Source organism: Pteropus vampyrus, unplaced genomic scaffold (assembly GCF_000151845.1).
Source record: "Pteropus vampyrus isolate Shadow unplaced genomic scaffold, Pvam_2.0 Scaffold103, whole genome shotgun sequence".
In the NCBI taxonomy this organism is placed as follows: Eukaryota; Metazoa; Chordata; class Mammalia; order Chiroptera; family Pteropodidae; genus Pteropus; species Pteropus vampyrus.
In genome coordinates this window covers 1093486-1108288 of record NW_011888884.1, presented here as the reverse complement: position 1 = coordinate 1108288, position 14803 = coordinate 1093486, and the positions used below count along the sequence as shown (strand labels likewise).

The following is a 14803-nucleotide window of genomic DNA, read 5'->3' as shown; positions in this document are numbered from 1 at the left end:
CCGGTGTAGAACTGAACTAATCCTAATCCTAATCCAGTGTCTGTTCGTGGTCTTCTCCATCATGAAATTACAAAAAGGAAAAGGAAACCCAGCAAAACTAAGGTGGTGTTGACAGGGATACAGAGAATGAGGCAGAGGTAAGAGAGGTAAAGGAGGTAGAGGCTAGGGGACTAACTGGACTGGGAGGAGGAGCGAAGGTCGCTGCCCAGGACTCCGGGTGAATTGTGGTGCCCGTGAGCCGAGATCCAGAGCACAGGAGAATGTCACACGCAGCAGATGTGTGAAGACGAGAGTCCTGTTTTGGACATGTTGAGTTTGAGGTGATTGTGGGATATTTAGTAGAGATATGCAGTAAGCAGCCAGATGTGATTACCGATAAGTGATCGATATTCCAGGATTCTGAGACTTCGTTGTGACGCAGGAAAGAATCACATCACATAGAGCCCAGCTTTCTAGAATGTTCTTGCCTTGGCTTTTAATCTCTGGGGCATACACAGACTCTTCTCCTTGTCTCACTGCAGTGATTTCCTTCTCTCCCTGACACTTTGTCACCCTGCTGACATTCACACCCTCCAGGATCTCTCACCTCCCAGAAAGGGCTTGTATTCTCCCGAATAGAGCTTGTCTCCCTCTTTTGCACTATGAGCTAAATGGTGGTTTCGCTGGGTGTTATTTGGAATGTCAGGATTTTCGGTCTTAAACATCTGTGTGAAGTATTGAAATCATGGGATAAAATCATGGGATAAATTCTAGAGGTTTTTTTGTTTGTTCGTTTGTTTGTTTTTAATGCATCTAAAACTCGCCTTCTAAATGAATCAGGCACACAAAGCTATATTTCCAGTTCAGGGAGTGAGACCCAAATCTATTTTTCAAGACTGTTTAATGCACATTTCTAGTTTGATGTTCCATATATGGTCAATGCCACCAAGTTAATACTGACTCTCACAGGCCTATCTCATTTTGCCCTCCCGCCCCCCGAATTCATTATACTCTTAGAATCCAGAGCTTTCTGATGAATCTTTTAATACACAGAGCAGTCCTGGGCCTGAGCTCTTTGGCCAGGATCCCTCTTGCCTCAGCTACTCTGCTGAATACCAGCCACTGGGCAAATGCTTGTCTTTGTTTACCCTGATCCTCTCGCTCAGTGCTCGCCTGGGCGCTCCATTATGTAGGGCAGATGAGCTGCTGTCTCGGCAGCGAACCCACTGGGCCTCCCGACACCGTGCCTAATTGTATTCCCTGTTCTCTGCTACCAGATGCAGTAAATTATATTTCCTCCCAGCTCCCCGACCTGCCAATCCTCTATTCACGAACAGCAGAACCGTCACCTGGGCAGGACGGGACCAGCAGAGCAGCTGGTAAGTCCTGGGGGTCTATTTGGTTTTGATGCCAGGACTGGCCTTGTGGCCTTACACTTCTCTGCACTTTAATAATGAGGGATACCCAGATATTCCTACATAGAGCGACCCTGTCGTTGGCCCAGCCTCAGACATAGAATTTGCAGTGGCCACATAGGGCAGACACTGGGCCCGGAAGAGTAATTGAGGACTGAATAGGAGGGAGTATTGGAGATATAGCGTGTTTTCCCTGCAGCTTCAGAGGAGTCTCTCTCTCGTGTTTGTGGTCTTTATATCTGTCCTTATTCTCAAAATTAATCTGTACTCTGCTTTCAGGGATTTTTATTTTCCGTATTAGAATAGCACAAGATCAAATGAGCTATGTTGGAAGCCGGGTGGAAAGTATTTTCAAAATGTATGAATGTGTTGCTGGAATCCTTTGGAAATCAAGCTATTTGTGGATTGTGAATGTATATTCCCAAGTCTTTTCATTTCTGGAGTTATTTCTTAGGCAGTGTGGTATGTTTGGGTGGGGAAGTAGCCATTTAAGGACTATACATTTCTTGCTAATATTTCTCACGATTGCAGATTTTGGAAAATAACACATTCATGAGTATAAAGTATAGCTAGAGCTGTGCTTTGCTCTGGTATGCCTCAGAAATCAGAACTGCAAGAATGCGAACAGTGAAATCTCTATACCGATCAGTTTGCTCCACACAGCAATGCACTGAGGGGGTTAAGTGAAAAAGCGAATTACCAAAGTTGCACAGTTAATGACAATATAGGTGAATTCAAATATGATATCGGATTATGTTTTATATAACCTAGGTACGTGCATATTTAAAATAAACCCCATAATGACACCTTTTATGAAACAAACCAATCATGGACTTTTAAGCCAGTGGAAATCTTTTATATAGACCAATCTGAATATTTTATGAAGCAGATAACCTCTCCTTATTTTAATGTAAAAGTGAAATAAATGGCAAATAAGTATCGATGTATTTGTTATGTGCACTGATTAAATTTAAATATTGGGTTTGTCTGCAAATATCTTAGCATATTAACGTTACATGCAGACACAGATTTCTAGAGTGGGCTGGGTCTGTAAGTGATGTCTGGTCAAACCCAGGCCAGCTCCACGTTTCCCTGGATACTTACAGGACAAATAAACCAGAACTTCAGCCCTCAGTTGTGCTACAAGGGAATCGGTGGCAATGATTTATGCTGTGGACTCTTTAAAATGCTCCAAGGTACATTTTGGAGATCAGCTCAGGTCCTAACTGTTCACACACCTTCTGCCTTGTTATTAGGGACTTGTGTGTTGCTGGTTTCCAAGTCATGGGTAAAAAGCTTTCCAGCCCTCTCCACATGTTCCTATACCTCCTGGAACAGGCAACATGATCCAACTAACGCATCAGCTGATATAGTAGGTCAGGACAGTGTATGAGAATTAACTTTTATCAGATATAAAAAGGGTTTGCACAATGTTGGTAGTCAAGGAGTGTTAAATTCAGGAGTAGTATGTTAATGTGATTCTGATGCTATGGAAGTGGGAATATACATATTATCACAACCTAGCATCTTTCATATTTAGAAGCACTGCAAAAACAATGATCCAAAGAGGAAACGCATTTTTTTTACAAGTATTATGTGATCAGAATCTTTTAGAAAATAAGTTTACATGTACTTTTGTTTATTAAAGAACTAATCTGTACAATGCATCTGCCATAGAAATACATGTAAAGCAGAGTTGTGGAAGGAATCACTTTTGATGTGGTTTATTCCTTTGTCCAAGACTGGCTTTGGAATAGAGTATTTAGCTTCATTATCAATTGTGGTGAATAGAGACTACACGGAGCACGGATAGCAGACCAAATAATGACACTCACCACTAAAATTCTCCTAGTTATCATCCATACTGCTTTAGGAAGGTCCTTTTGGAGATTTGCACAGCCTTAGCGCCGCTTTGATAAAATGTCACCTGTCATTACTTAGTATTATGACAAATCATCTGGTTGTTTGGAGTGTGGATGGTTTAGGATTCTATATAAATGGGAATTTATTTAGAATCATTGTTTTTCAGAATTAGGAGGCATCTATTCCAATCCCTTCTTCAAACATAGAAGCCAGGGTATAGCCGCTCTGTGAAGATATCCTCAAACCACGGTCACACACCTCTGTGAATGGAGCTTAGTCTTCCTCCATTCTGTCTATAATTTTTTTTGACTGTTGGAAAGTTCTTTCTCTGATGGAGCTACCATTTGTCTGCCTTCTTCTTCCCCTCATTGTTCATTATCCTGCCCCCAAAGCCACTCAGAACCAACCTAAGTTCTGATTTCCCTTTAAGTATTTGAAAATAATTGTCATTTCCTGTCTTCCCCAGATCCTCACTTTACATCCCCTTAACTCCCATAGCCCCATCTCTTCAGCTGGTCGCAAGATGATAAGATTGCTTTGAGACACCCTCTCCCATCTCTGTCCCTCTTCTCCGAACACAGCCCGCTTTTGTCTCAAGTCTCCCTGAGGTGCTCGGAGCTGGCCAGCACACTCTGGGAGGGGCCGATCATGCCACAGAGCACAATGTGACACCACAGACCATTCAACTCACTTGGTTGGCATCTCAGCCTTTCAGCTTCAGGTTTTAAGGTAAAGACGCGAAGTCATTTAACATGTGCCCCTGCTCAACCTCGTTTCCTTTATCCAGCGAAGTCACTGTTCCAGAATTATTTCCGCTGAAACGTGCAGTTTGTTCCCCACTCAGCTGAAACGTGCAGTTTGTTCCCCTGAATCGTGTACATACTGCCTCACCTGCCCACATGCAGAAGAACCTACAAAATTCTTTATTTCTGAATCATGAAAGGCAAAAATAAGGACGCGCTATGCACCTTTCTGCCCTTCATAGATTCGATGACTGTTAAATTCCTTCTTGTTAGATTGTGCCTTGTGGGTGTGGGGGGTCCCTTGTGGGTGAGGAGCCTCAGCGGAAGATGGGAGGGCAGCGATATAAGGGTGTTGTCTCCCGTTTCAAACACAGCAGCTCCTCCATGTTGCATTTACATATTGTAATTCTGTGTCAGATTTCGTTTGAATAAAGAGTTGAACAATTTCGAAAGTAGGAAACTCTCTTTATTGTTGACGTCATTATAGCTTGTGATCGTGACACCTCACTTTTCTTCTCAGTTTAGTATCTCCTCAGATCTGAAAAGCAAAGCCTTCATTATTTTTCGTCGCTTCACTGATAAAAATGTTGCATAGTGGAACCGAAGTCAGAGGCCTATGACGCGCAAGGGTCTCCGGGCCCTTGGGAACCCTAACTCGGCACCTGTGTGGCATAATCATTCAATAAGTAACAAGTTCCAGCAATGTTCTAACATCCAAGGCACATGTTGCTGTCTTGTCCACAGAAATATAAGGGACTTTATGATGATCCAGATGTTCTGTATCTCTGGCATTTGCCTAATCTGTAGAAAATGAAATTAACCTCCATGGCCTCTGCCTGATGAACCTGTGCTGGTTCGTGGTGGTCTCTGCTCTTTGAAAGTTAACTTGAGAATTTTTAGCGATGGTGTTAAGCTAGGTGTTACTTCTGTGTAATTTATGGACTTTCCTCCTTCTCAACTTTGAAATCAGAACCTCGAGGGCCTGCCTCCAGCACCTTTCCTGGTATACAAAATCCTTGAGACAAATCCATCGATAAGTGAACCAGGGCCCTGGGCCTCAGCGCTGAGAGCATCTATGTCCCTGGGTGCTTTATTATTTTCCAGTCTTCTCTACCTGCTGGGTTTTACTTGCCTCTTAGCAATAGTCTTTCTGGCAATTTTTAGAATGAAAACTGTCCTTCTTGACCAAAAAGTTGGAAGCAAAATCAGATATGAGAAACTGGCTTTTGCTTTTGTTATCCATCCATATCACCTATTTGATGACTTATTTTTGTAAATACTGAAGTGTCCCGGATAAATAATTAATTATCCCAAGAAAATTTCGATTACTGGTTTTTGAAGTTAGAGATTGCCCTCTAAATTAATTTCCTAATTTTTATTATTATTGATATCACTGTAGTCAATTTTACATTTCCAACCTCAAGAGAAGGTGTAAAAAAAAAAAGAAAAAAAAATATATAATCATATGCCCGAAGGGACAAGACCGTACGTATGTATGTTCATTCAATAAGCCAAGCATAAGCATTGCTTCTCTTCCACATTCCAGAAGTGATGCCAGCTACTGAATATTCATTATATTGGGACAACCTCACTTCTGGGTGACAGTCATGATCTGACTATCTACTGCCCTCCTATTGTACTTTACATATCACTGACACACGAGTCACACATGCTGTTCATGGCACCATAGAATATCAAATCCAAGTACCCTTTCATTATACAAATGGGAATAGTGAGGCCCAAAGATGGGGTGTCATCTGGATAGGAACTCAGATCCACTGTCTTTCTCCCTCCTCCTGACACCTCCCATCTTACTGACTAATGACAGTGGGGGTGTCATTTGATACATTTTACACATGTGGACCCTCAGCCTGTGCCTCCTCATGCTGATCACAGTGAGTCAAAGGCAGTGAGCTGGAAGAAGCCTGAGTCAAAGGATTTAACAATAATTGAATTTTCCATCCTCACAGAACACAGTGTCTTGTTTTTTATGCTCTTGCCTGATTCTGGAATGAAATCATGTCAGTTAGTCCCCCTTCCTCTTACTTGTGTCAGGTGCTCTTGTTTCCTCTCTCCTGGGCTCCTTGTAGCCCTTAGAGCTGCTCTCTTTTTGCAAAAGCTGAAGGGAACAGGGAACAGAAAAATGATAGAGCCAGGGGAATAAGTCTGAACCTGAATCAAGCTTTCTCTGCTCCTCAGACCCATCTCTCCAGGCTCTGCAGCATGTCAGGCCACAGCAGCTTCTCCCCTCACCCTCACCCTGGCTTCTGGCAGGTGTCTTCCCCAAGGGCCTCCCGCTCTAGCCCAGACCTGGCTCTTCTCAGAACCCCGAGACTGGGATTACCACCCCCATTACAGTGTCTCTGCCTCTTCAAAGTGGTTCTCTTATTGATGAGAGTACTGTGGGGGAGGAAGGACCTAGTAAGCCAAACACAGAGGCCCAAAGTTGAAGCACCTCACCGTCATTCATTCCTATCCCTTTGCAGAAAATGACCACTTTGATTCTTATTCTTCATGAGCAAAATGAACATATTACTTCCCTGTCTTATAGGGTTACACTTTGGAAAGAATAGCAAAAATTCTGTATGTACTCCAGTCTCACTGTCATCAGTATGTCATATTTGGAAATCAGTAATTAAATACATCATTTTACAAAACATACTTTCACACTTCAGTTGCCCTATCAATGAAACTTCCATCGGATTGTCTCCTTTCTTTTTTCTGTCTCTAGATCCTTCCTCCAGGAAATTGAAGAGAGTTTTTCTTCAAATACTTCTCTTTATATCAGTGGGGCTCTTTCAAAATCTTCATCAGGGGCTCCCCAGAAAACCTTCTCTCCCAAGCAGCAACCCCTCCTCGTTTTTCGTTTTTGTTTTTTCAATGAGATGAGCATAGGATTCTCTCATCACTATACAAATTGTAGTGTTCCTGTGGCATGGGGAAGCTTAATGGAGAAAAGGGCGGATGAGGGAGTATTCTTTGTGGGCGGAAATGAGGGCATGATGCAAGTGAGAGGTATACACTCCTTGGTATACACTCCTTGGCAGCAGTAAAAAGCAGAAGAGTTTTTACAATTGTGCACATGCATCAAAACCAAAATGCTGAATTTAAAATGTAAGTCTTATTTTCCTACTGGTTCATATTCACCCTCGTTCACAGTTGAAATATTATTGGCTGAGAACTGGAGCAAAATATAAATGCTTATTCATAAACAACACATTTAAGATAAACGTTCATGCCTCCCATGTGGTTTTCTGAATGTCTAGTAACTTTCTCATATGTGTATCCATGAAGTCTAAATATTGCCTTTGTGTTAAGCCAGAGCTTCTCAGAGCGTTCACCTATGTACTTAGTGGAGAAGAGAGTGAATGCATACGAGGAATGTGAGACCAATACTGAAGAAACCTGCTAAAAATGTGTGTTTCCTTGGACGCCTTGTTATAGCTGGGGGAAAAATTACAGATGGATGCTGTATTTTATGACATAACATATCTAGGTTTATTTTAAAATGCTTTAAAATGTTCTACCCTCAAATTCTAGAAATATTGGAAGAACAGTGTATAACATGTAAATATAAATATTAACGTGCAACCCTAATGAAACCATGCTACCTGTGGTTCCGATCCAGAGCCTTGTCACAAAATACAGTTTAAAATCACGGGCCAAAATAAATAAATAGTAAAATAAAAAAGAACTCTGTTCTTTACCTATTTTCTGGAAGGATATTAAAAGGAATCTAATGCATATCTCTATCCAGAAGCACTTCTAATATTTCCTGTTCTTTCCTCCACATATCACTCTCTTTAAAGCATCATCCACCACCACGAAATGTTCCCTTTCTATTCACATCCCACACAAGTTTTATTCTCTCCTCCACTAAACTCCTTCTATCACAACTCTTTATTGTGTGGATCTACTTAACTCTTCTAGCAAAGACCATCTCATCATCTCTTCTTTCTGTCCAGTCTCTGATTCTAGAACAGGCAAAGGCAAAGTGGGGTTGGGGGTTGGGGTGGTGAAGGGAAAATTGGATTAACAATGACTGCATTTTTATTGGTGAGAGAGGGACAGGTCTAAAGATGCCCATGTTAATAATTTTTATCCTATCATCTATGGATATAAAAATAGAAATATTTTATTCCATACTTTGTATGGATTTGCAGGTAAAGGTATCATTTTGTTCACATATTACTAGATGTTTGGGAGATGATTAAATATTGTACCTACAACCGATAATCATTATTACCTTCCTTATTGTCCCATGGATGTGTTAATAGTGATAGGATATAATATTTTAACCCAAAGATGTGCTTTTTAATGTAAATGTAATATTTAAATATTACCTGCTTTTGGAGTCCATTCAAAGTTTTAAATGCCTGTTCTATTTTTCCGATGACACATTTTGTGGAAAATCAGGAAATTACTGGGACAAATACTTCTCTTCATGTCACGGTCATTGTGTGAGCCCACGTACCTCTATTACAAATATTGGTTGGCTTCCTATTTTGTCACTTAAGGAAACTCAAGAGCTTTGTGCTGAACAGTGAAACTTTCAAAATGGAGATGATGAAAATCAAGCGTTGGATTTTGCTTCACAGTCTTTTTAGTTGTCTTAATTACCAGCAGATTGTATCTTATTACACAAGCAGATGGAACGATATCATTGCTGTTTTTTTTTTTTTTTAACCAGTTCAAACATTAATTACTGTGTATACCTTTTCATGGGTGTCATATTATACAGAGTATCTGTGACTAGAGTAAGACAACCAATTAGACTTTTCAATTAGTAGCATTTGTTTCACAGGTGTGTATATCAGGTACTTTCTGTACAAGAGGCTCTAAGGTAGGTGCTGGCAGGGAGGGGGCATCATAGAAGGATGTCAGGCAAAAAATCTAGTCTTCAAAGATCTTAAAAATCTATGGCACTAATAAAACATTCCCACAAATAATTATACTACTGAGTGGAAAGTGTTAAGTGCCTTCAGAGAGGTTTAGAACATGTGTTCGGAGAATCTTAAGAAGAGAGAGAAGACTTAGACGTGGGATAAGCAAAGAAAGCTTAGGGAAGAGGGGTCAGTTGACCTGGGTGGGCATCGAATGATGAGTCACATTTGGGTGTGTAGAAACTCAAAAGAAGGACATTTCAAGAGAAAGGAATCTTAACAAAAGGAGGAAATGTTTATGTGTGGTATGGCGTTATTTGGTTGTGCTAGACGGAAAGGGCGCGATAGAACATGTGATTGAAAAGGTAGTTTGGATCTTATTAACACAGTTGGCGAACTTGTAGTTATTCAGAAAGAGGTAGGGGCTCAAAGGCAGTGGTCACAGAGATATGACATAGGACTCCAGGAGACTGCCCGTGGAGAGACAGGGTGAAAGACAGTCTAGGCAGAGTGAGAGCAGTCATGGAAGGATGTGGAGTGTCTTGGGAATGGCGAGAAGTTCGTTATGGCTGGAGTGTATGGGGAATGAGAGAGGCTGCAAGACAAATCTAGAAAGGAAGGTTGCAGACACATTCTGAAGGGAATTATAGGCCAAGCTAAGCAGTTTGGTGTTTATCCTATACAGACACAGGAACCAAAAGAGGGTTTGTGATTAAGGTACCTCTGTCGGCAGGATGGAGCATAGGCTAGCAGGGGTCAGCAGACTTTTTTCAGTAAATGGCCAGATAGTAAATAGTTTAGACTTTGTGTATCACATATGGTCTCTATCACATATTCCTTGCTTTTTTTCTTTTTCTTTTTCTTTTTCTTCCTTCCTTCCTTCCTTCCTTCCTTCCTTCCTTCCTTCCTTCCTTCCTTCCTTCCTTCCTTCCTTCCTTTTCTTCCTTTGTTTTTTCCTTTTTACAATCTTTTAAAATTGTAAAAACCATTTAGTGCTTCTCTGGTCATACAAAAATGAGCCTCAGGCAACCTTTGGCCCTCTGGCCATGAGAAGAGACAAGTGATAGGTAAAAAGGGAAGCAGGGCTGTGTATTGTGCAGAGAGCAGAGGAGGGTCTGTCCTAGGGCAGTGGTGATATAGGAGGTGGCGAGGAGATGCAGGGGAATAGATCTGAAATAGAATTTGTTATTCTCAACAACTGTTTGGCTGTGGGGAATCAGGAAGAAAAGGACAAGTCAGGGTTGGTTCTCAGGCTTGTCGCTTGAGAGACTAGGTGGTATTGGTATCATTTACCACCAGGTCTCTGGGGGAGTTTTGAGAGAAGATGGATTTAGTTGTGAAGCTGCAGAGGTTGATGTATCCATGAGTCATCCAAGGAAAGGATGCCTGGGGAGAGTTGGCTCAGTGGGGCTAATGCCCAGTTTATTCCCATCCAGAATGTTTGCCTCACAAAGCGCCTCTGAGCTCACAGATTTGAAAAGATGAAGTGTCACATGAGACTATAGGACAGAAAAGAGTTGGTCCTTAGGGACCCCAGAATGGCAGCGGGATTTGGGGTGAGTTGGAGAAAGTGAAACTGGAGTGAGAAGACCAGGTAGGAAGCAAAAATCTCCGGAAGAGGAAATAGCGTCTCAGATGGACTAGTGACCGTGGAACAGAAGGGAGGTGACCGGTGAGAAAGATAGCATGGGGCAGATCGCGAGGACATGGCACTGTGTACTGTGGTCCTCACCTTCAACTCCCAGTGTCTTGGGATGACGTGACCTCTCTCTTGTTCTTTTTCTAGTTCTTGTTTTAGAAACCTAGCTAATGACAGAAGTACTCACAGAGCATGTCATCTGGCCAGTTTTGTAGCTTTTTAGTTTTGCAAATATCAAATTTATAGTACAGTGGAGGATAGCCACGTCCCACCTGCAAAAACCTTTGGATGTTCTCTATTAACAGTACAGAGAATTGTAGGGAAAACAGTAGAACACTTGGTGAAAGAGTTAAAAAAAAGATTTAAGATTTTGGAATAGGATACATCTTAACCAAGAGCATTAAAATTATCTATAAGCCAAGGGGTAAGCTGTCATTCAAGGTAAACTTGCATGTTGCCAGCCTCTCTGTGATTTGCGTACTGGATCTAAATAGTCACTTCTGGCCTTATTGTAGCAGATCTTCCTTAGAAGTGTAAGTGCCAATGAGCTATGGAACTCTGTACATCTGTCTTCCAAGTGCATTAAGCTGCTCTGTTAAAACACATATATAACCATCTCTGTCCACGATGTGCACCTATTCTAACACTCAAGATGCTTGGCAGTTAGACTAGAAAGGGCACAAAACCTTTTTTTTTTGTCTGTTTGGCAATTAACCATTCACTGGCTTTTTTTGTTGTAACATGCACTTCCTTTCTCTTGTTTTCATTCAAGCTGTGTACGCCATGGAAATTAATGTGGAGAAAGACAAACAAACAGGAGAGACCAAGATTCTCTCTGCATCCACCATTGGCCCAGAGGGGGTCCATCAGAGAGGAGTCAAAGTCTATGATGATGGTACCAAAGTAGTGTATGAGGTGCACTCGGGAGGCACCGTAGTAGAAAACGGAGTGCACAAATTAAGCTCCAAGGATGTAGAAGAGCTTATTCAGAAGGCTGGACAATCAAGCTTAAGAGGAGGGCACGTGTCAGAAAGGATTGTGACTGCAGATGGGAGCCTCGGCCACCCTAAGGAACACATGCTCTGCAAAGAGGCCAAGTTAGAAATGGTACATAAGTCTAGGAAAGATCATTCTTCTGGGAACCCAGGGCAGAAGGTCCAAGCCCCCAGCACTGGAGGCCCGGAGGCAAACTTGGATCAGCCAGTCACCATGATTTTCATGGGCTATCAAAATATCGAGGATGAAGAGGAGACTAAAAAGGTGCTAGGCTATGATGAAACCATCAAGGCTGAATTGGTCCTCATTGACGAAGACGATGAGAAGTCATTGAGGGAGAAGACGGTGACGGATGTGTCCACTATTGATGGGAATGCAGCGGAGCTTGTGTCTGGGAGGCCGGTCTCAGACACCACAGAACCCTCATCCCCAGAAGGGAAGGAAGAGAGCCTGGCCACAGAGCCAGCCCCAGGTACCCAAAAGAAAAAGCGCTGTCAATGCTGTGTTGTCATGTGACCACTTCTTTCTTCCCTTTTCTTCTGGGCAGCCTCTGTGCTCTCCACCACTTACGTAGACCTCACTGTACCACTAACTGCAATACTGTGAACTGGAAGCAAACACCTGCCTTGCCTTGCAGTTGGATTGCTTTGATCTCTCTTATTTTTTTTCCCTTTCATTTTTCTCCAGTTTCCTCACCTGAGAGACAACGTGCATGTGTGTGCCTCATTCTTTCCAAGAACCTGCTTTTCCTCTAAACCTTTCCTTGTGTCTTCAAGAGTGAATCAATTCCTTACTGCTCGATTGGAATGGACTCTTCACATCAGCGAGTTATATAGTAGCCTTAATTCACTTGACTGGAATTGAACCCAGTGGCCCCGAGGGTTTCGTTCTGTAGCGTGTTCCTCTCCTGTACTCACACATCGCCACGTCGCTGACTTCTCACTTGGCCTCCTTTGCTGTGGATCTTTGCTTTTATATCTTGTGTGGCAAAATGCTGTTGGCTCTAGCTGGTTGCTAGTGTAGCCAAAAGTGGATCTTACTTAGTCTGTCCAATCTAGGGTGATGCTTTTTGCTGCCTTACATGAGCTTCCAGATTACAGTATTGTGCATCTCTGGCTTTCCTTCTGTTAAAACTGAAATGAAGTTGATGTAAAAGAAAAGAACCCAGTGCTTGTCACAGCTGAAATGTAGGGACTGATTCCATGACCTGCCTGTCAGCAGCTGTCTCTCTTTCATGGCTTAACTGATGGACCCTTTATATAAGAAGCACCATTTTTTAATTTTCTAAGGACATGAAACAAACGTTGTTTTAAGCATCAGTAGTGATCTCCAAACGTAGGCAAATCCATGAGCCTTGCTTCTATTCTCTCCAAAAAAATTGTAAATTTTTATATCGTTTTCTTTTTCATGGATGTTTTCTGACCATGTTAATCTATTTTCAATGAAGGGATTATTTTGAGGAGTATCTCTGCAGTGACCGTATTTCCAGAACAGTCTTTCCGACCTACAGTGGTTGCTGCGATGCTCTCACTTCATTGTAGATGGTGCTGTAACTGAATTAACCTGTTCATCTCACCTGCCTAGTTGATGACAGAGCCTTATTTCTGGACTCTTTTCTTTCTATTCCCATGAGAAAGAGAATGTTTCACATAATGTCAGCATGTAGGCTTATGCACCCTCCAAATAAATTTCAAGATGTAAAAAAAAAAAAAAAAAAATTGTAAAGATTAAGAAAGACCTGTCCTCTTAATGTGAAGTACTTAAGTTTGTTCCACAAATACTGATTGAGTGGCACATACCTGAATTTCTTAGAGTGTGTTTCTTAAACTTCTGGAGATTTCAGAACATCAAAGAATAGTTTTTATCTAAAACACAGTGAACAATTCTTGAAATAAATTCTTAGCTCTTCCCCAAAGCAAACAGCCACATATATAGTAAAACCAAAGGGAAGTGACTTAATAAAATAATACTTAATAAAATAAAGATGTAACATTTTAATTGATTTTAATAATAGATATATCTTTATTTGCTCAAATGTTCATAGCATTGTGGCAGATAATTCAGAAAGTTATCTATGTTCCATAGAACATAGTTTCAAAAAACATGCAATAAGACATACTACATTAAGTCTAACTTCTATGGAAAGCAGATGAGAAAAAAAAAAATAAGTCTTGAGAAAATTTCATTACAGAACCAACTAAATTTGCCCTAAATAGCTTTCTCAGTGCCAAATCTATTATTATTTTTAATTTCTTGGCTTGAAATTTTATGTATTCCAGTTGGAGAGGAAAATTTTTTTTACTGTGCAAAGTTCATGTTTCTCAAGTAATTGCATTTTAATGAGCACAAAGTGAGTCATTTTATCACCAATATCTAAACAAAAAAAAAAGTTAAAGAAGGGAAAAATAAAGGAGCTAAGTTCTGCTTTCTAAGATGATTCCATCCATGACTTCATTTTGAGTAGTTGAGGGAATTATCTCTAAATCTCAGGTTCACTAAAGTAGTTGCAATTGAATAAAACTGCTCTATTATCTAGAAATAACATCTGGTTTTGCTGCCTATAAATCTCACCACTCCTTAACCATCATTAAAATGTCAAATAAAATGACATGCCAGATAAACCCATTTAACATAGAAAAAGAAAACAATGTTTTGGACAATCTGTTATCCTAATTATTTAAGAAAGAAAACTCTAAAAGTTTACCATAGCTGATCTTCTCTTTATTCACTTGGGTATTGAAACTATTCAATATGAGTTTTTAAAAGCACAGTGAGTGAGTGGAATGATAGAACTTAGGACCCTTGAGCTTGCTGTGTGATAAAAAGAAAAGAATCAGCGTCTTCTAGGACAGACAGTTCCCTGACATGACCCTCCCTTCCCTCCATAAGTGAACTAGTTTCTCATGAAGAAAATGATCTGCACCTCTCACTACAACACTGCACATTAGATTTAAAAGACCCATGATAATCTGCACTCTCATTCACCAATTCTTATTATAGGAGGTTAGCAAATTATATGAATGAATTCTTTCTATACTTTTACTATTAAAGCCTATCTTTTAATGGTGTTTAGAGTAAGATGTGTTACCTTTATCAAAATGATTTGTGGCCACAGTAAATGCAGGTGTGTTTGAATATGGCATATCTATTTGCATATTTTGCATCATTTTTCTCTCATAATGGGGGATTCAGGCTCAGCCAGTACTTTTATGTGATGAGACCTTTAATCCCACCTAGCAACAAGAAACTACCCTTCATAATGAAAATATCAACATAGCTGTGATT

The 14803-nt window shown here is 40.8% G+C and overlaps 1 protein-coding gene across 2 annotated transcripts in view; it reads left to right on the top strand.

Moving 5' to 3' along the window:
• LOC105295323 (paralemmin-2) overlaps window positions 1-14803 on the top strand; it is a 318042-nt gene that overhangs the window by 125845 nt on the left and 177394 nt on the right. Inside the window, exons 6-7 of one of the 2 annotated variants that reach the window (XM_011364934.2) lie at window positions 1257-1358; window positions 11295-11990. In XM_011364934.2, coding sequence (XP_011363236.2) covers window positions 1257-1358; window positions 11295-11990 — 798 coding nt within the window. Of the gene's footprint in view, window positions 1-1256; window positions 1359-11294; window positions 12642-14803 lie in introns of those variants that run through there. The other variant, XM_023533465.1, reaches the window with a different exon arrangement.